The sequence below is a fragment of the Callionymus lyra genome, chromosome 8 (assembly GCF_982586985.1).
Source record: "Callionymus lyra chromosome 8, fCalLyr1.hap1.1, whole genome shotgun sequence".
In the NCBI taxonomy this organism is placed as follows: Eukaryota; Metazoa; Chordata; class Actinopteri; order Syngnathiformes; family Callionymidae; genus Callionymus; species Callionymus lyra.
This window is the reverse complement of record NC_141825.1, coordinates 21,970,107-21,991,798: the sequence shown is the minus strand read 5'-3', so window position 1 is coordinate 21,991,798 and position 21,692 is coordinate 21,970,107. Positions and strand designations below refer to the sequence as shown.

Sequence of the window (21,692 nt, the reverse complement as noted above, 5' to 3'; positions counted from 1 at the left end):
CTGGCTGCAACTGAACCCTCAGGCCTTTCAAACTCAGAAGAGATGGCACAGCAGTCGCTCGGCTAATTTCGTTGAGGTGGTCTTTGTTGTCAGTTTATCCTCTCACTGAAAGACTCATTATCTTGTCAGACACTGAAGTGACAGACACTCGTCACAACCCAGCGCCCCACAAAAAGCAGTGCTGTTCAGGGTGAGCCTCCAGTATTTATATTACATAAAGTAAATGATGCGGGTTTTAAATTCAAGTATATTCATGAAATAGTTGATATAAATAAGCTTTGAGTCCAGTGTTTTTTTTTTTTATCAACAGATGAAGAATAGCAACACCGTTGTTTTAATGTATTTAACTCCCTCTTTCATTTTTGTTGTTGACTTTTAACTTTGTTTTTCTGCTTTAATAAAAAGTTACTGTTCATTTCATTACTTTGAGGCGCGATAAAAATCCTTGAATTTCTGTCAAAAATCGATGGTGTGCCTCATAATCTGGTATTAATTCTGGATGCGGTGGAACACAGTTGTCAAAAATCTGTCATGATGTTGGTAAGATGTGAAGCCGCACCTGGCTGTGTAGTATTACTTTGCAAGGCTCTGTAGTATAACTCCATGATGCTGAGTAGTATTACTTTGCAAGGTAGTATAACTCCACGATGCTGTGTAGTATTACTTTGCAAGGCTCTGTAGTATAACTCCATGATGCTGAGTAGTATTACTTTGCAAGGTAGTATAACTCCACGATGCTGTGTAGTATTACTTTGCAAGGTAGTATAACTCCACGATGCTGTGTAGTATTACTTTGAAAGGCTCTGTAGTATAACTCCATGATGCTCAGTAGTATTACTTTGCAAGGTAGTATAACTCCACGATGCTGTGTAGTATTACTTTGAAAGGCTCTGTAGTATAACTCCACGATGCTGTGTAATATTACTTTGCAAGGCTCTGTAGTATAACTCCACGATGCTGTGTAGTATTACTTTGCAAGGCTCTGTAGTATAACTCCATGATGCTGAGTAGTATTACTTTGCAAGGTAGTATAACTCCACGATGCTGTGTAGTATTACTTTGAAAGGCTCTGTAGTATAACTCCACGATGCTGTGTAATATTACTTTGCAAGGCTCTGTAGTATAACTCCACGATGCTGTGTAGTATTACTTTGCAAGGCTATGTAGTATAACTCCACGATGCTGTGTAGTATTACTTTGCAAGGCTGTGTAGTATTAATCTGCAAGGCTCTCTTTTTTGATCAACAGATGAAGAATAGCAACACCGTTGTTTTAATGTATTTAACTCCCTCTTTCATTTTTGTTGTTGACTTTTAACTTTGTTTTTCTGCTTTAATAAAAAGTTACTGTTCATTTCATTACTTTGAGGCGCGATAAAAATCCTTGAATTTCTGTCAAAAATCGATGGTGTGCCTCATAATCTGGTATTAATTCTGGATGCGGTGGAACACAGTTGTCAAAAATCTGTCATGATGTTGGTAAGATGTGAAGCCGCACCTGGCTGTGTAGTATTACTTTGCAAGGCTCTGTAGTATAACTCCATGATGCTGAGTAGTATTACTTTGCAAGGTAGTATAACTCCACGATGCTGTGTAGTATTACTTTGCAAGGCTCTGTAGTATAACTCCATGATGCTGTGTAGTATTACTTTGCAAGGCTCTGTAGTATAACTCCATGATGCTCAGTAGTATTACTTTGCAAGGTAGTATAACTCCACGATGCTGTGTAGTATTACTTTGAAAGGCTCTGTAGTATAACTCCACGATGCTGTGTAATATTACTTTGCAAGGCTCTGTAGTATAACTCCACGATGCTGTGTAGTATTACTTTGCAAGGCTCTGTAGTATAACTCCATGATGCTGAGTAGTATTACTTTGCAAGGTAGTATAACTCCACGATGCTGTGTAGTATTACTTTGAAAGGCTCTGTAGTATAACTCCACGATGCTGTGTAATATTACTTTGCAAGGCTCTGTAGTATAACTCCACGATGCTGTGTAGTATTACTTTGCAAGGCTATGTAGTATAACTCCACGATGCTGTGTAGTATTACTTTGCAAGGCTGTGTAGTATTAATCTGCAAGGCTCTGTAGTATGACTCTGCGAGGCTTGGTAGTATTACTTTGCAAGGTAGTATAACTCCACGATGCTGTGTAGTATTACTTTGCAAGGCTCTGTAGTATAACTCCATGATGCTGAGTAGTATTACTTTGCAAGGTAGTATAACTCCACGATGCTGTGTAGTATTACTTTGAAAGGCTCTGTAGTATAACTCCACGATGCTGTGTAATATTACTTTGCAAGGCTCTGTAGTATAACTCCACGATGCTGTGTAGTATTACTTTGCAAGGCTCTGTAGTATAACTCCATGATGCTCAGTAGTATTACTTTGCAAGGTAGTATAACTCCACGATGCTGTGTAGTATTACTTTGAAAGGCTCTGTAGTATAACTCCACGATGCTGTGTAATATTACTTTGCAAGGCTCTGTAGTATAACTCCACGATGCTGTGTAGTATTACTTTGCAAGGCTATGTAGTATAACTCCACGATGCTGTGTAGTATTACTTTGCAAGGCTGTGTAGTATTAATCTGCAAGGCTCTATAGTATGACTCTGCGAGGCTTGGTAGTATTACTTTGCAAGGCTCTGTAGTATTTCTTTGCAAGGCTCTGTAGTATTAATCTGCAAGGCTCTGTAGTATGACTCTGCGAGGCTTTGTAGTATTACTTTGCAAGGCTCTGTAGTATTACTCTGCAAGGCTCTGTAGTATTTCTTTGCAAGGCTCTGTAGTGTTAATCTGCAAGGCTCTGTAGTATGATTCTGCAAGGCTTTGTAGTATTACTTTGCAAGGCTCTGTAGTATTACTTTGCAAGGCTCTGAAGTATAACTTTGGTAGACTTTGTAGTATTACTTTGCAAGGCTGTGTAATATAACTTTGCAAGGCTCTGTAGTATAACTTCGCAAAACTCTGTAGTATTACTTTGCAAGGCTCTGTAGTATAACTCCACGATGCTGTGTAGTATTACTTTGCAAGGCTCAGTAGTATAACTCCACAATTCTCTGTAGTATGTATTTGCAAGGCTCTGTAGTATGTATTTGCAAGGCTCTGTAGTATTAATCTGCAAGGCTCTGTAGTATGACTCTGCAAGGCTTTGTAGTATTACTTTGCAAGGCTCTGTAGTATAACGCCACGATGCTGTGTAGTATTACTTTGCAAGGCTCTGTAGTATGACTCCACGATGCTGTGTAGTATTACTTTGCAAGGCTCTGTAGTATAACTCCACAATTCTGTGTAGTATTACTTTGCAAGGCTCTGTAGTATTAATCTACAAGGCTCTGTATTATGACTCTGCGAGGCTTTGTAGTATTACTTTGCAAGGCTCTTTAGTATTACTGTGCAAGGCTCTGTAGTATTACTTTGTATGGCTCTGTAGTATTGCTTCAAGAGGCTCTGTAGTAAAACTCTGCGAGGCTCTGTAGTATAACTTTGTGAGGCTCTGTAGTATTTCTTTGCAAGGCTCTGTAGTGTTAATCTGCAAGGCTCTGTAGTATGATTCTGCAAGGCTTTGTAGTATTACTTTGCAAGGCTCTGTAGTATTACTTTGCAAGGCTCTGAAGTATAACTTTGGTAGACTTTGTAGTATTACTTTGCAAGGCTGTGTAATATAACTTTGCAAGGCTCTGTAGTATAACTTCGCAAAACTCTGTAGTATTACTTTGCAAGGCTCTGTAGTATAACTCCACGATGCTGTGTAGTATTACTTTGCAAGGCTCAGTAGTATAACTCCACAATTCTCTGTAGTATGTATTTGCAAGGCTCTGTAGTATGTATTTGCAAGGCTCTGTAGTATTAATCTGCAAGGCTCTGTAGTATGACTCTGCAAGGCTTTGTAGTATTACTTTGCAAGGCTCTGTAGTATAACGCCACGATGCTGTGTAGTATTACTTTGCAAGGCTCTGTAGTATGACTCCACGATGCTGTGTAGTATTACTTTGCAAGGCTCTGTAGTATAACTCCACAATTCTGTGTAGTATTACTTTGCAAGGCTCTGTAGTATTAATCTACAAGGCTCTGTATTATGACTCTGCGAGGCTTTGTAGTATTACTTTGCAAGGCTCTTTAGTATTACTGTGCAAGGCTCTGTAGTATTACTTTGTATGGCTCTGTAGTATTGCTTCAAGAGGCTCTGTAGTAAAACTCTGCGAGGCTCTGTAGTATAACTTTGTGAGGCTCTGTAGTATTACTTTGTGAGGCTCTGTAGTATTACTTCGCAATGCTCTGTAGTAGTACTTTGCATGGCTCTGTAGTATAACTTTGTGAGGCTCTGTAGTATTACTTTGTGAGGCTCTGTAGTATTACTTCGCAATGCTCTGTAATAGTACTTCGCATGGCTCTGTAGTATAACTTTGTGAGGCTCTGTAGCATTACTTTGTGAGGCTCTGTAGTATTACTCTGTAATGATCCGTAGTATAAATCTGTGAGGCTTTGTAGTATTACTTTGCAAAGCTGTGTAGTATTACTCTGCAAGGCCGTATAGTATTACTCTGCTAGGCTCTGTAGTCAGGAACCTGGCGTAGTGTACTACGAAGCCACACCACTGAATGGGCCTTCTAATCTGGTCCACTTTATGTATTAGCTAGAATAGGCTAGCGCGACCCTGCTTGGGAACTTAGCAGTAAAAAAATGTATGGATATTTAAAAAAGGAAACTGAAATACTTCAGTGGATCTCGGGGGGGTCCATATAATTTCTGGTGACACTCACTTGAATATTGCCTTGACCGTGATAACATTGGTTCAGTAGCACTTACAGCATAATGCACAGGCTGAGCCTAGGATGTCAGTAACAGCGTGTTTGTTATTCACTTCACATGATTTTTTTGAAATGTGTTTTTCAGTGACGCCTCGCCTCCTCAGACTGTAGAGATCATCTGTCGTCACCTCACAGAGACACAGCAGCTCGCTGAGGACCAGCGGTTTGCTCATGAGTATGGCGACTTGACTTTCACTGTCAAAAGTAAAGCCCGAAGAACATCTGAGCAAACTTCACCTGACGAGGACAAAGCTTGGACCAGACAGCTCACATGGGAGTCTGACCTCACACGAGCAGCTTCACCAGAGGTCCAGTGCAATGTTCCGAGCAATTCTTCAGATGATCCATCTCAGGAATATGACATGGGAGCTCAGGAAGATTCGTCTCTTAGCGGGACCTTGAATGATGGCCTCGACCTTCTGTCAACAAAGGAAGGAATGACCAGTGCTCCTCCTCAAACATCACAGAAGAATCAAGACTTGAAAAGGTAATTCATCAACATCCCATCAGCGTAGATTATTTTTTACATCATGCTTTCCTCATCTATATTATATCGGATTCTGGACATTTCTCATCATTAAGAAGTCGCGACTGTGATTTATTAGTGAATATGTTTCTCTTCATCACAATTGAACTTTAAAAGTCTTGATTTTTTTTTAAGCCTTAATAAGGCATTTAGTTCAATTTGTTTCTCTTTTTTTGCACTTTCAAGAAGTGAAGCTGCAGTCGTGAGCCAACAAAAGTGCAGGAAATACGTCGATGACCAGTGTTTTGAAGGTCAAATTGAAGGTGAAAAAGGAAATCCAGATTTGATCATTTTGGAGAGGATTCAAGGTCATGCCGCGATGGCGATTCAGGTAAAAAAAGAGTCCTGTACATTCTAAACAAAACTTTTGATGTGTTAAAAGTTTAAAGGGCAACTAACCCAACTTTCCTGACTCACTCACATGTTTTAAATGTTGAAGTCTTCCTCTCCAAGATGAAGTAAGTCTCTCATCATGACCATGTTTTGAACTTATTACTTTAAAAAGTTCTCCCCGTCTAAAATCTGGGCGAACGAGAGGTTACGAGAGTCCATTATGATGTAAAAATGGCTTTACTCCTTCTACAGCCAGCTGTAATCATACCCTGCCCGCTTTGTTTATACAACTAGTCCCTTGGAGGTGGAGACTTTTTTTAAAGTGAAGACAAAATAATCCCTCTGCTTTATTCTAATGGATTTTCTTGTTGTTTGCACATAATTATTGATTGAAAATGATCCCAATCTATACAATTTACAGGGTCTTAAATAATTCAAGAAAAGAGTTCCCCTTTTTTTTAAGGCATGACATGCCGTCTCTGATCAATTGAGTGAGTGTGGGCAGGGCAGTGTCCTCCGTCCTTAAATTTGAACTTAATGTTTTCGATCGATCTATCAGCTGCTGCTGCAGAAAAATATCATGCTCCGAAACAAGCTCCTAATTTTAACTGATGCTACTTCAAAAACCTTCAGATGTTTGGTGCATTAATGTGTGGACCACTGCTGGAGGAGTGTGTGTGTCTGCATGTGTGTGTGTTCGCGCGATGATTAATCAGATTCTGTGGAAGCAAGGTACTTAAAACAAGAGGGAACCCTCTCAGCCCCTCGCTCCCTCCTCACCGCTCATCGTCTCCATTCCACTCTTTGGGGAATTGGAGGATTTAGGGGCGCACTGGAACTCTCATTTGTCATCAAGAGCCTGCAGTCACGCAGAGTTCATACAACAGAACACGGAGCAATTAAAAGAGAGGTTAACATGTTTTATCTCCCTAATGGGCTAACAGACAATATTTATGTTTGCCTGGTGAGTCGTCGGGTGTGTTCTACCATTCATTCTTTGTGGCACCGCCAGGCGTGTTGGCGGGGCTTCAGCTTGAGGAGGAGGCTCGCGTCTGCTCTGGCCGCCGTCAAAGACTCGGGAGAGGAAGACACCTTTGAGCCGGTGGATGTCAACCAATTTGTCTTTGATGAGGTATGATCTCAAGTTCCCTTTCACCATCATGTGTGCCGTCTCCACCAAGAATACTCATTATTGTGTTTTCTTTGTCTGCTAGAATAGAACTACTACTTACCTACTTAATGTTGTGTTGTGTGGTGTTTAACAGTTTAGAATTCATAGTGAAGTGGTTAATGAATACATATGGAATTACAGAAACGGTTTCCTTCAACTGAGAAGTTAGGAAAATGGTTTCACAACATCTGGAGCTTATAATCCATGCGTTCTACTAGTTTACTGTCTAAATAAGAAGGAGCTGTCTTGCCTGCAGCTTATACAAAACTCGCCGCTCTAGTAGAAGAACTCACATTCCCTTCCGATCCTTAAAACTCTTACCTGGTTGCCAGTTTCTTTCAGGATCAATTTTAAAATTATGGTTCTTACTTTCAGATCTATTCATGGTCAGGCTCCTCCTTACATCAGTGATCTGATCCAGACTTACACCCCAGCTCGGGCTCTGAGGTCTGTGGATCAGAATCTACTGATGGAGAAAAATCCTTCCAGGCTGTTGCTCCTAAGATTTGGAACGATCTTCTTCTTTCTCTTTGTTTGATGGATCTACTGACTCCTTCAAGAAACAGCTTAAAACATTTTTATTTGTGCTTTCCCCTGATAATCTGGGACTCCTGTGTTTGTCTTTTGTGTCTTGACCTTGTATAGTATATATTTAAACTGTGTATTGTTTTGATCGTTAAAGTGCTTTGTGACCCTGGTCTAGAAAGGCACTTTACAAGTAACCTTGACTTACTTACTTACTTACTCAACAACATTTGAAATAACTGATAACATGCCTTATAATATAGTTTCTTCAAAGTAGCCTCCTTTTCTAATGACTTTTTTGCAGATTTCTTTGAGTTACTTTGTGGAACTGCATGACTTTTTAATGGAGTTGGTGCCATTAGGTGTGTTGTGCAAAAGTCAGGTTAAAACAAAGACGACAGCCTTATTGTACAATTGATAGCATTCGTATAATGACAAGAACCAATCAGCTAAATTAAGAGAAAACAGTGGCCATCATTACTTCAAGAAACGAAAGCCTGACCAGAAAATTGCAAAAACCTGTTGGGTGAGTCCAAACGTTTGGCCTCTACTCTAGATAAAGTTTAATCTCATCTGAAAAATATAGTAAGAAACAAGTCATGCTAGACAAAAGGAATAAAGAAACTACAATCTTCAGATTCCTAATAAATAAAATAAATATTTATCTAAAAATTCTAGGTGTAATGCATATTCTTCATAAGTCATATAACAACAAAATAGCTTAAAATGATCGTGTAGACCTCTGACACCCTGGAGAAGGCTTCAGGCGAAAGGCATCACAATCGGGTCAATGGAAATGGGGCACAAGAAAGTATTTTTTTTCAGTTTAAATGAAATTTAAACCATATCTTATACAATATAAATAAGAATATTGTCAGAATTTCAGCTCCAATTATAAGGGGGGCACAAAGGGAGGCAAAAGACCCCATGATGATTTAAATAGTTCCATTTTCAATTGCATCCAACAGTGCGTATTTCAGCTAATACTTCGTGTTGATCATGCATTTATGTAGTTTAAATGTTATTATCCATGAGTCAGCATTGTGTCAATTTCTTAAATTGTAGTTTTCAAAGTTTATTGCAAACAATATTAATGTTTTCTAAAACAATGATTTTCCAACAGGCAACTCTGGACCATGACTGGACGTTGACGATTCCCGATGAAAAATATCACCTGGTATCAGAATCACAATCACCGAAGGTAAAAGGCATTCCTGAGAGTCATTGATATATTAAGATACACTAACATGTGATTAGTTGAATTCATTTAAAAATAGTTTTTCTTTTTTTTGTTTCATCCACTTTACATCTTCATCATCACCTCAGAAACTCCTGCTCTTTTAATATATTTTCCCAGCTTCAACCAATGTCATATTTCACACCGGTGGTCCGTCCTCTTATTTTTATTCCCTTCACTTAACCTCTGCTTGGATCTTTTCTTTGGAGCACGCTCAGCACTGTACATCATGGTAGCCGGCGTAGACCGAGTGACAGAACGCAGCTGCCGTCAAGGATGCTGAGGTGGACTTCAAAGTGGGACATTTCAATACTCCCTGCGCAGACAAAATGGGACAGAAAGAGCATTTAGATCACAAATGAGCATTCCTTTGGCAGAAAACACCTCTAATACAAACACATCCTGATGCTAAGCTCGACAGAATAGATTCATGTTCGTTATAATAATAGTCCATCGTCTTTACATCATGTAAACCTGCCATGAAATCCATTGTGCCATTTGTAAACCCGTATCTTAGCATGAAGAACACACCTGGAAAAATACCCTTGCTTGCATGTTGGCGAATTAGCTTCTTGCTTCTGTAACTATTTGTATTTATCTTCTTTCCTTTTTCATTTTTTTTTTATCATCGCATCTATTTTTGTTTTATGGTATAGAATCACCCCATGGGCTGAAATACACACCTGTGTGTAGATAAAATATAATAAATCCACTAAAAAATGTCTTCCAGCTTGTTCCCCTGATAGAAGGTTCTCCAAGTGTTCTCCCGTCACCTCCTGTGTGGAGGCCGAAGCAAGCCTGGGAGAATGAAGAACATGCCGAGTCAGCAGAGCAAGCATCAGCCAAGAGCTTCAATCGAGGAAACAGGTTTGTGATAATATAAGTAAGTAAGTAAGTAAGTAAGTAATATTTATTTATATAGCGCTTTTCTAGACCAGGGTCACAAAGCGCTTAAACAACCAAAACAATACTCAAAAAAGTATATACTTTAAAGATCAAGATCATACTGAGAACAACACAGGAGTTCCAGAAAATCAAGGAAAAGCCTGAACAAATAGAAACGTCTTAAGATGTTTCTTAAAGGAGTCAGTAGATCCATCAAGTGCAAAGAGAGAGGAAGATCGTTCCAAAGCTTAGGAGCAACAGCCTGAAAAGATTTCTCTCCTCTGGTCCTGAGTCGTGTGCGAGGAACCATAAGTAGATTCTGATCCACAGACCTCAGAGCCCGAGCTGGGGTGTAAGACTGGATCAGATCACTGATGTAGGGAGGAGTCTGACCATGAATAGATCTGAAAGTAAGAACCAGAATTTTAAAGTTGATCCTGAAAGAAACTGGAAGCCAGTGAAGAGTTTTAAGGATCTGAGAAATGTGAGTTCTTCTACTAGAGCGGGTTAGAATTCTTGCTGCAGAGTTCTGCTTTGTACTCAACATGAAAACTGGAGACAACATTTGAACACTGACCAATGTCTTGAATAGTTGTTGGACTCTATTGTATCATCAGTATGTGTATGTTTGTACAAAACTCTCTTCGTTGAAATATTGACATAAGAAAATGTTCTTAAACCCCGCCCACTAAAACACTTAGTTTTTCTGGAGATTAAATCTTGTTTACCATAACCACGCCCACTTTGCTTTGAATTTTCAATCACTGAGGTTTGTAACCACTGAGGGTAAAGCCATTATAATATCATAATGGACTCCGCTCTCGTAACCTCTTGTTCGCCCAGATTTCAGATGGGGAAGAACTTTATAAAGTAATAAGTTGAAAACATGGTCATGATGAGAGACTTACTGCCTCTTAGAGAGGAAGACTTCAACATTTGAAATGTGAGTGAGTCAGGAGAGTTGGGTTTTCATATTAGTTGCCCTTTGAGCAGGACAAGTTACAATAAAAAAAAGTTTGATAAAATAACAAAGTCCAAATACAAAATCAACAAGAGTCCAATATCTTGCATGCATTAAAAATAATCTAATATCTCGCCTAAATCTACATAACCAACTATTATAAAATGGAAAATAAATGGGAAAGGATACAAAAAGGAGGAATCTGAAAAAATAAAGCAGAAAACACTCGCGCTCTGGGGCAGAAAGGCAAAGAACAAAGTCCAAGATAAACACAGAAATACGAGAGGAAGACACACAGCCAATTACCAACGCCAGGAAACTCTTGGTCTGGCACAGTAGTCTGGAAGCAGGTGGTAGAAGCAGTGCGAGTGATTTCTTGATCAGCTCCAGCCATCAGTTAAGTCCATGGTGGGGAGACAGGAGTAGAAATAGGAAGTGACAAGCCAAAGCAAAACTAAAAAAAATGTAATCGATTTTAGAAATTTGAGATAATGGCAGATTTTCGCTCTTTTGTGATACTCTAAATAGTAACTAATATCATTCTAAAATTGTCTCTTACTGCTCCCATTTCCTTGTGTGTCCTAAATATAAAAGTTTGTAACCGTAGAAGCGCTTTCAAACCCATAAATCAGGCTCTAGTTAAAATGATCACCTTCTTTTTGTTTTTCTTTTGAATTGTAATCATTTCTATTGGCTTCAGGAGCAGATCTCCCTCTTCAAAGTCGGTGCTCAGCGGCCTCTCAGGAGCATCAGAAAAGATTGTGGAAGAATGGTATCTCTTGTTTTTTGATCATATGTCGAAATCCGTTTAACTGTCATGTTTTTCACCTCTTCAGGGGTTTTACCAGCAGCACCACAGCTCTCCTGTTGCTCAAGAGAGCTCAGAGGATGAAGAATGAAAAGCCAAAGCAAGGGAAAGGTCAGTTAGGAAGATTGACTCTTGAATTTTTTTTCTTTTTTTCCCTAAGGTGTTTTTTCAAAAGCCTTTGCCACGCTACATCCTGATCCCTCCTCCCTATGTTAGTGAACCATTCCACCTCATGTAAGTTAATAAGCCAGAACAGACAGCAGAAGCCCAGACCTGCCACCTCTGATTGGCTCTAATTTGACAACATTAAAAAGAAAAAAAAGAAAACAAAAACAACCTCCCGACTCGACAGCTTTCATTCCCCCTGCATTGTAGTGGTGGAGTGCGGTTGCAGGGGAAAGGTGACCTCACCTCCACACTGCTCCAGCAACCAGCGCCGGGTCCATCATGCCAGCGTCATGTCGAGGGAGGCCGCTCTTTGATCAGAATTATAAATGCACGACTCCCGGACCAGGCCTTCGTCCTGTTCCTCCGGCATCACGCAGGTTTCTGTCGGCTGTAACATCTAATGGCATGTGGTTCAGTGGAACCAGATCGCTGCTCTAATATTTTCCGATTGTTAGGTTGTGGTTTTCTGCTTCTGGTTCCAGCCCTGTCCTGTCCTTCTTTAACCTCCTCTTATTCTCTCAGATCCCGCCGTTCATCTGGGCACGTTTAGAAACTGCGCTCACCAGCTGGATCCCATCGTGGCACGCAACATGCCGATGCCACACAACAGAACATGTCAAAGAGGTACGACTCAAAAATAATGATGAGACGTTTTGTCTAGCGAGGCCGCAAACATAAATAATGTTAAAAAATGAATCAACAACTGGTCTTAAGTCAATGTTTGCATTTGATTTGACGGTATTTTGACTAAAATAAATTTACCAATTTGACATGGGTAAAAGGCTTAAACATTTGCTCTAGCTGACATTTTTTTTAAATGAAACCAGGTTTTAGTAAACCAAGTTTGAGATATTTCGGAAACATTTTTTTTTGTTTTTTTATGCTTCACCAGCCCCTTCTCAGTTATATAACATCAATTTAATGTTCTAAAGACACTTGCTTTTTTAAATATGTCTTCGAAGTCAGTTAAGAGAAGTAAAAAAATCCATGCCGTCATCTTTTTTTCCATCATAGTGTTCCAACAAACCTGTTTCGTACTACAATTTGTCTTTGTTTTTTTTGGTGTAATGTTCAGGCATGTTGCTATAAAAATAGATATTTAAGTTGCATTATACATCCAAAATATATATATATATATATATATATATATATTATATTTACACACATTTTGTTAATTAACTTAGACATTTAGTTCCAATAAAGGTTAAACAAAGGAAAATAATGTTAAAAGAACTGCTTATGCAACTAGAAAAAGCGCAGAGATGGTGCATACCTCTGGCAAGTAAACAAAACTAATTTCTGGATTCAATAATTGTGTTGGCTTACAGCAAAGGTTCCCTGAGCGGGAATGGAACTTGTGCCGCCAAGTTTTGAAGGGCTGCCGAAATGTAGCCGAATTAAAAATAATAACACGCTCATCAGATCAGTTTGTAAGGTAGTCGATATATTTTTGTGATTCTATTGTGTTTCAGTTTTCTCTTGAACTTGGTGAGTAGAAAGTAGTGATGGGTTGATGAAGCTTCATGAAACAGTTTTATATTTAAAAGCGCTGTCGGTGGCGCCCTCAGTTTTAAAATGCTGTAAAGTTTCAATAGATTAGCTGTTCAAAACAATAGATTATAGAGTAGAGAGTGACATATAGTGCTTCTGAAAAATAAGGACACTGTTTCATGATGCTTCATTAACACATCACTAGTGAGCAGCAGTTAGAGGCCATTCAAGTGAAGGTCCAAACTTTCACAGCGTTCCTAAATCAAGATGTTAATACAGAACCCTGCTAAAATTGGATCAACTTCTCCCATTATCACATTTCTTGATAGTTGACTTGACGTAAATGAGGAGGCTTTTGCTTTGACTGACAAAAACATACATAAATAACCAGGATGTAAAAGCATTATCTACATGATTTTGTTGTACTTTTAACATTTAAAAAAATGCAATCAAGAACCTGATTTTGTAATTTTATAGTTTGACTTTGTTTCATTTATACGGTTAATTTCATCGTTTTTAAGTGTATTTTTGTTTTTATTGGAGGCTGTTATTCCGTTACTCAGCTTCAACATATTTTTCTAGAGTAGTCATCGTCAACCCTCTCGGCAACTTTTGATTCAATTTTCTATAAAACCAACTGAAAATGTTTCTTAATCAATGCACTTTCATATCTTGTTGGCAATGGTCGAGCTTCATTTCGGGAACAGAAAGTATTTTTTTCTTCTCTTGGGTACAAATTTGTGGTTTTTATAGACGCATCTCACTATGTCATGTTTATGATTAAAACAAATGTACAGTCATCGTTGTAATACAATCGTCTCACGATACAACCCGGGTTGATTGTGGTTTTGAGGGAGATGGACTCAACTTTCCCTGCCCTGCCCCGAGGTACCGAGGATGTGCCACGGTGACATCCACGGCCACAGATGGGAAAAAGGGAGTGAATAATTGAAACGTAATGGGAAAGAAAAATGAAGTTCTGTGGCCGTCTTCTCTGGTTAAACTAAGGTAAAAGTTCCAAAGCTGTAGATTAATGTACATTTGTTTTCAATAAGTGCTGACAGTTACTTTGTCTATCCAAAGATGAATTCGTTTCAGGAGGAATTCCCACATTGATAACTGACTTGGAAGATGCAGCGTGAATAAGTGATACAATATTATTGGATGTGTCTGGGCCTCCATCGACAACTGGTGTTTGGTAAATTAAATCGACTGTCAACATAAATTAAGCAGATAAAAAAGTAATTTCTCAGAATTATTTCTTCATTTTCATACTCCAAACAAATCTGGAATTCGATCTGTCGTTCCACCTGGTTTACTGTTGATTTCTGGATTCATAGAAATGTCCAGCAGTAACTGCAAGTGAAAAGAGGTTAATGAGCAGCACAGTGGAAGTTGATTCATGATTTTCTGCAGATAGTTTCTTGTTTAAAGATGAAGTAATGATGACAATCTTAAAGTGACTCCATGTTTCCATGAATCCTCTCGTATGTTTGCTTCATGTGGCTCTGTAGGTTTCAATGGTTAACCAGTTTTTATTATACAAAGCTGCAAGTATCAGTTGCCTTTAGATGGTTGCTTACTTCACAAACATTAAGGCCAAAGATGAATCTTCTAACTGGCTCTGACAGACCAGTTTAAGCTCCTCTACATTGGCTCCCAGCTACTTAAGAAATGCCTGAATACTTGTATATAGAAATATATAGGAACACCGACACCTTGTGAGTCAAGACCCTCGGATCCTTGGTCCTTAGTATGGGTCTTTACTAGTTGCCCACAAGGTCATCACTTGAATTGGACTAAGCTTCTACAGACTTAAAACAATCTATAACCAAAAAACAAAAACTAGCTACATTTTTAACTTTCTTTCTCAAAATTTTTATGTATTATGTTTGAATCAACAAATGAAATATGTTTCAATTTGACAGACTGGCGACAGATTATGGTTTATCAGAATTTTAGAGGCTTGTGACGACATGTATGAGGGGAATTGTCACGTGACAAACACAACAAGACCGGTTTTCGTGTAAAGTTTACAAAGTCGTAACTGCTTTATTTTGTTTTGAAACCAAAACATGTCAAAACAACTGCTTTTACAGTTGACTGTATCCTCTCATCCTCAGTCATCGCCAGGATAATTGAATTTAATTGTAACATGAATAAACAAACACCGTGAATATTTGAATTTATTTTAAATACACTTTTAAAGAACAATTGTAAAACAATGAAATATCATTTGAAGCCCTCTAAAAATTGGACTATTATCTCTATATATTACTATATTGAATATTGATACGGTATCTTAAAAAAAAAAGGATTGCTATACGTTGCTGTATTTACATTTTTTTTAAAGCCCCTAGTAGCAGGCAAACCATGTACCTCCGTCTCAAGGCAGTCACAGGATATTTGGACATTTGTCACCTTGTTACTTTCTTTAACCCCTTTTTTTCAGTCAGTCCCAGGCCTAATGGAGGTTTTACATTTCCACAGACACCTGTGAGACTAAGGAAAAACTTAGCTATAAGTGAGTCATGATCATAAACCATCACTAGATCCTGGATTTATTCAGTGCCCGTCATAGGATAGAACTTCTGCTACCTTTTACAAGATGTCCACAGGACAGTGTTAAGAAGTGGCTGAGGGCTGATCCGAAACTTGGCAGCTCCAAGTCGTCCTACCGTGTGGACACCCCCCCCCCACCACCAGAGCCATCCCGTGGACTACCCAGCTATGCACGGCCCAGCGAGCGCTCCCCAACAGGGGTTAACGTTTCAGGCTTGTAGTCGAGCTCCTTCTGGAGGTGATTAGCCTCAAACCCATGACAGATTCTTTCCAAGATATCTGACGCGGCATGTTTATTTTATCCCGGCTCTTTGTGTGGATGTGCTGGACATGAGTAACCCACTTGAAATGGGTATCGGCTTACATAGAGAGAGGACTAGAGTGAGAGAATGGAAGGGAGCCACAACATGTATTATTATGAGGGATTTTCTTTTTTCTTTTTAATTCGGGAACACATTCCCATTGTCCAAATGATTTTCTCTTGTCAAGTGTCTTCTGCCGCAGATGTTGACTAGGATTTCCAATATTTTCTTCTTGTTTGTCTTTCACTCAACCTCCCCGGGACACATGCACTTTTCCTGTTTCAACCTTCCATTCCATCACAGTTTAACCCCCCCTTCCTCTGGTACATGCTGGATGTATACATCTAGTTCAGCCAGGAACTGCTGCGTCCCAAGCACTTAACTTGATTTCACACTTCAAGTCATCTACAAAGTCTCTCCGAAATCCAATCATCTTGTTTATCAGTTGCTATCTGAACGAAGGCAGAATATTTACACTCGTTCTATTCCAGCCTTTCAAAGCTCAGCTCATCTGTGGCACTAGAATCTCGACTGTTGCGAAGCAGGAAAACATGTGCCCAAAGAGTAGTGCAACAGAGATTAACTAGGCCTGTGTTATGTTCTGTCAGTTTTGTTTTGAGAATGTGGTTTGTGTGCCGGAGACGACATGCATGAAGGGTCTTTGCCAAGAGACTTCATGTGCGTAGTGAAGGGACGTTGACGGGTTAACATGCAAAGTCAAGGTAGAGATGCTATTGGTGCGACAGTCAATTATATCATTTTATATGAAAGCTTTAACCTGGTGGCATCTTTACCGCACTTCCTATAATAATAATAATAAAAATAATCTACAGTCATTAACGCTGCTGTGAGTTGAAGAATCTGAACTGTGGTAACACTTTAGAATGTGGAACACAAATGAACTATTAAAAACACTACTTATTTACTTATTTAACAGCAAATTAACCACTTACTAACCATTATAAATGACTTATTCACACCTTTTACAGTATGACTATATTCTAGCATTAATAACACGATAATAAGGCGCCAACGATGAACATTTAATTACTGGTTACCTGAATTACTAGGAAAAAAATAACTCATTGAAGATTCTCTTTGGTGAAAAGTACCTTCTCTCGATTTAACCCTTATAAGGTTTTAGTGCCATGAGATAAGAAAGTCACTATTAAAAATACTTTGTTTTTATAAAGGAAAAATATACTAATATTAATTGCATCCTTGATTTTCTGGAACTCCTGTGTTGTTCTCAGTATTATCTTGATCTTTAAAGTATGTACTTTTTTATTAGTATTGTTTTGATTGTTTAAGCGCTTTGTGACCCTTGTCTGGAAAAGCGCTATATAAATAAATATTACTTACTTACTTACTTACTCAAAAATAAGTATTTGTAATTGTGATTGCGTTCCCCACTCTAAAGTGGCAGCATATTCATACTTAAGTAATTAAGCGAGTAAGTAAGTAATTTGTATTTATATAGCGCTTTTGTCACCAGTATTTGACAGTTATGTTGTCAAAAATGTTTTTTTAACAGGATTTTTCTACTTATCTAAAGCATCTGTTATTTTCTTTTTTCATTTTTGGTCTCATTTGTATTCAAATGCCACAAAGGCAGAAAATGGTCAATACTCCCTTTTTATAAAAGTAAATATCCTCATTTTCTTTGTCTGGTTCCATGGAAGCTAGGTTCCCCTAAATTAGATCTCAGTCGCTCAAATATTAACCAAGTTAGAAGTGCTTTTAGCCCTTAGCGGCTTCCGCGCCATTTTTTGGATCTTTTTATTTATTTTTTTAATCTTAGCTAGTATTAGCTAAAAGGCTACAATACCAAGTCGCGATTTTGACACTCCACTGACATAAGACCTGTCCCAGGAGACTGGCCTACTTTTTGAGTTGCAACTTGTGAGATGGCAGGAAGATGTTCTGTGTCAGAAACAAGCGACCTCTAGTATTGTCGTCAAACTTGCGTTTGAAAAAAACAAAAATGCTGAGAATAGTCTACTGTCTACCCTGGAAGCGCTTGCGATCTTTACCCAGAGAACTTCCTGTCTGTATAGGATGTTGAGCTAGCAGCTAGCATAGCCACATCCGCTAAAACAAGATCAAATATAGACGAGCAGTATGAAGGTATTTGGATGTTTTTAAGCGACATTTTGGATAAAAAATTGAGCTCAATCGCTACATTAAAATGAACATATATTTTTGCCTAAAAATCCATAAAGGAACATATTACTAGATTAAATAATCCCAAATAAACATTTGATGAAAATTATGAAAGTTTGAATCTGAAATCAGAGTTGCTTTATAACTGCTTACTAACTTCATGTATGTCAGTACCTTTGTGGTACTGGTTTCTATACTAATCTTTACTTTTGATTCATGCTTTTAAGGTTGCAACAATTCGACAAAATACATATTTTTGGGATCAAAGTTACATCTCAGTTTCTCATGCAGCCCTCAAAGTTTCAAGATCACTTTAGACCTCGTACCCTTTAAAACCCTTGCATCCTCAGCAGAGACAGTCTTACTTAATGTGTTTAAGAGCCTTCTTAACAGGCGTGACTCCTACAGGCCCCACTACTGACATCCTGAAGGAGTACTGGAGCAGAGGGGGGGGTCGAGGAGGTCAAAGAGGAGGAGAAGAAAGTCTTGAAGCGACTGATCGCTGGCCACATAAACTTGTGTGTAACTTTCTCTTCGTGGACGTATCTTTCAGCTGTTTCGCTGCTGGTCACCGTTTCCGGCTCTGTGCTGCGAGGGGGAGAAAGATTCATCACTTGACACTTTTAGTGGCGCTTCGCAGTAAAGCCATGAAAACTGTAAAGCTTCTCTTCCACTCGCGGCACAGCAGACGAAAGTAAATGGCTTAAATAAATGCATCATTAGTTCCAGCGCCAGCCTGTCCAAATCCATTAGCAGTCGCCATCTACTGTCAGCGCCACATAAATGTTTACTTTAAATTAGGAGCTTATTATGGGATTTTCAGCAGGAGCTGTAAATCAAACACATTTTCTGAATTCTCTTAACTAGCTGAGCGACTGGGAGCTTCCCGGACTTGTTAAGGGAAAGTCTCTCCTGCAGCATCTCGCTGGTTCTTGTTATTCTAACAATACCCCTGAGTGCCTCGAGCACACAGCACACTTCAAGTGTAAACACAAGGAGCTTTTTGGCCACACTTCTCTGGCGGTAGCGACGGCAGTGTATCATGTCGCGGGTTGTCACTGATAACCTTATCTGATTACCTTACCTTTGTTTGTTGTTTTTATAGCTTAAATCACTGCCGAGTGTCTTTTAATGTGAAACATTCATGGTCGTGTCCGGCCAGATGGTCAAGATGTGCGTCCATTTATACGCTACTGTTTTAAAATGATGTATTTTTAGATAAAAATCTGATTCACGGACAGAAATATGTGCATCAAACGGATTGAAATGACAAAGTATTTGTGCAAACAGATCAGGAAAAAGAAAAAAAATCAACCAAAAACAGTCGGATAACGTTTGGCTAAAATAATTTATTATTCCTTGATGTTGCAGGTTAAAGGTCTTTGGAAAATGATGCCACAGCTGGGTTATAAGAATCTTAAAATGATTTTACAAGTGTTGTTACACTGTATTTCTACGTTTTCTGTCGTGTAGATTGGGAGGCTAAGTTTGGTGTGAAGCAAACGGAGAAGGAAACAAAGCAGGAACGAGCTCTCGAGTGGCTGCAGACGCAGGACAAGTGAGTGACTCCGTCTGCTTTTGTTGATAAATGATAAAAATGATTAAAATAAATTATAATAAATACTCTTATCATCAAAAAGCAGCTTCTTTTTTTTTTTTTTCAATAGAAATTAAAAAAATTAGAATACGAATCTCTTCAAAACAGTCAAATTATTTATGAAGACACTTTTTTATCATATATTATATATATATTTATATCTGACACAATAATAAATCAAAATGAAACAAACTCAAGTTGAGGTATTTACTTCCACATTTCAAGGAGCAATTAAAGAATAGATTAATTAGATCAATAAACAGCAGATAATTGCAAATGAATCTCTTGAAATTAATAATATTGATAGATCAATCAATATTACTCAATTTTCTAGACCTTCTAAAATATTTCTCTACCCTGTCTCGGCACGTTCATGAACAATACCTGAGCATACCTGGTAAACCAAGGAAATTAATGAAAATTAAATGTATTCAAATGGAAAAACTCATTTATCGATTAAAAAGGGGAAATAAATACAGAAAACCACCATAAAATATATATATTTGTTACCATTTCACCGTATTTCTGTTTATTTTTCTATATATTTCCTCTTTTATGTTTGAATAATGGAACTTCTGGTTTGTTCAGGATAGTATTGTGATTTTACATCCATAGAAGTATATTAAAGTAAACTAAATATTTTGAATTATTTTTCACAGCGATCACTTCCTCCCTGAACTCAGCTTGGATATCCTGAATGGAGGCCCAGTGCAATTTATGGTGAGTATCAATAATCTTGGTTATTTTTGGGTGTGAATTGGAGAAAAGGTATGTAGTGTTTACAGTTTGTGGTCAGTCTTATCCTGCACTGTAGGTTTCCTCTCCAGGGGTGCTTTCAATTTAGGGTGGGGAAGCAAAGGCGGAGTCGAGCTGGGTTGGATCTGTGCAGCAATTTCTTAATCTCACTGTTCATTATATTACTTCTTTCTCATTGTTCCTTGCTGGTTGTGTTTGATGCTTCTCCTGCAGGCGGAACCAGGACACACTGAACAAGCTCATCTCAACCCACGTTGCAAGAATACAACAACGCACCGGATCCTCAAACAGAGCAGCTTCACCCACAAAAGCACTTTAAGTAACCAAAGTAAGTGTCTTTTTACGGAAAGAAAATTCTTGTTTACTTCAAAACTACTGAATAGCAGTTGTTAAACAACTAACTTTCACTGCAAACAATGTAAATCCTGTGGAAATAAATTAAAAATAACAACAAATTAAAAAATATATAAATATAAATTCAATATAGTACACACAATATATATAATGCTGTGAACAAGGGTCTCAAAAAGTGTGATAATTAATCATTTACATACATTATAGTTTAATATTCTCATATTATTATATCTCATTATATTATAAAATATAATATAAATTAAGTAATACATACCTCAATAATTTGAATACTTGTGGTTATAAAGTTATGATAGTAAGAAACAGTATTTTATTATGTATTTATTTTATTTCACTTTAAAAAAATCACAGGGCGTTCATTTAAAATGTTCAAAAAGATTGATAGATGACAAAATAATTATTTTTAAACAAGTATTATTGTATCAACACATGGAATTGTGAAGGGAATAAAGAAAATAAATCACGTGTTCATCATTAGGATGAGCGGGTAAGTAGTTCAGAAATGATACTTAAAATGTGTGTTAATTTTGTTTTTTTTAAATCTAAGTGCATAGAAAGCGTGACGTGTTTCTTTTTGTACAATATTTAGAGAACATGAATTGCATGATCAGCAGAAATGATGCGTTTATTTGCAGCCAAAGCTGTTAAAGTGCATCATGTGCTCGACAATTCGAGTAACGTGCCGCCATCGGTCGTCTTTAGTGGAGCCACAAGGTTGTACGGCCGAGAGAGACCGTCGTGCGTTCCTGCTCCGACAGGAAACTGAAAGGGACAAAAAGTCAGGAATGAATGACTGAATCCTCTGTCAGGGGACCCGGAGCTCAGGAGTCCGCCTGACAAAGATGCCACTGACAGGCCGACGGCAGATGACGGCTTTAAAAACAAGCCAGGAATGCTGCTCAATGAGAGCCCTGTCCGTCGTAACGAAGCCAAATTGGTTTCTGATGATGATTTTTCAAAATGATATTCACGAGGTGCAGCAGGAGTGCGTGCTGCTGCGCTTGGCAGGAAGCCTATTGTGTT

General features: G+C 38.3%; 1 protein-coding gene across 2 annotated transcripts in view; it reads left to right on the top strand.

The window, feature by feature from the left end:
* lrriq1 (leucine-rich repeats and IQ motif containing 1) overlaps positions 1–21,692 on the top strand; it is a 43,095-nt gene that overhangs the window by 18,051 nt on the left and 3,352 nt on the right. For both annotated transcript variants that reach the window (XM_087797575.1, XM_087797574.1), the window contains exons 13-23: positions 4,898–5,299; positions 5,525–5,669; positions 6,684–6,803; positions 8,491–8,568; positions 9,335–9,471; positions 11,151–11,222; positions 11,287–11,369; positions 11,949–12,050; positions 19,418–19,502; positions 20,201–20,261; positions 20,511–20,625. In XM_087797575.1, the coding sequence (XP_087653701.1) occupies positions 4,898–5,299; positions 5,525–5,669; positions 6,684–6,803; positions 8,491–8,568; positions 9,335–9,471; positions 11,151–11,222; positions 11,287–11,369; positions 11,949–12,050; positions 19,418–19,502; positions 20,201–20,261; positions 20,511–20,625 (1,400 nt within the window). The remainder of the gene's footprint in view (positions 1–4,897; positions 5,300–5,524; positions 5,670–6,683; positions 6,804–8,490; positions 8,569–9,334; positions 9,472–11,150; positions 11,223–11,286; positions 11,370–11,948; positions 12,051–19,417; positions 19,503–20,200; positions 20,262–20,510; positions 20,626–21,692) is intronic.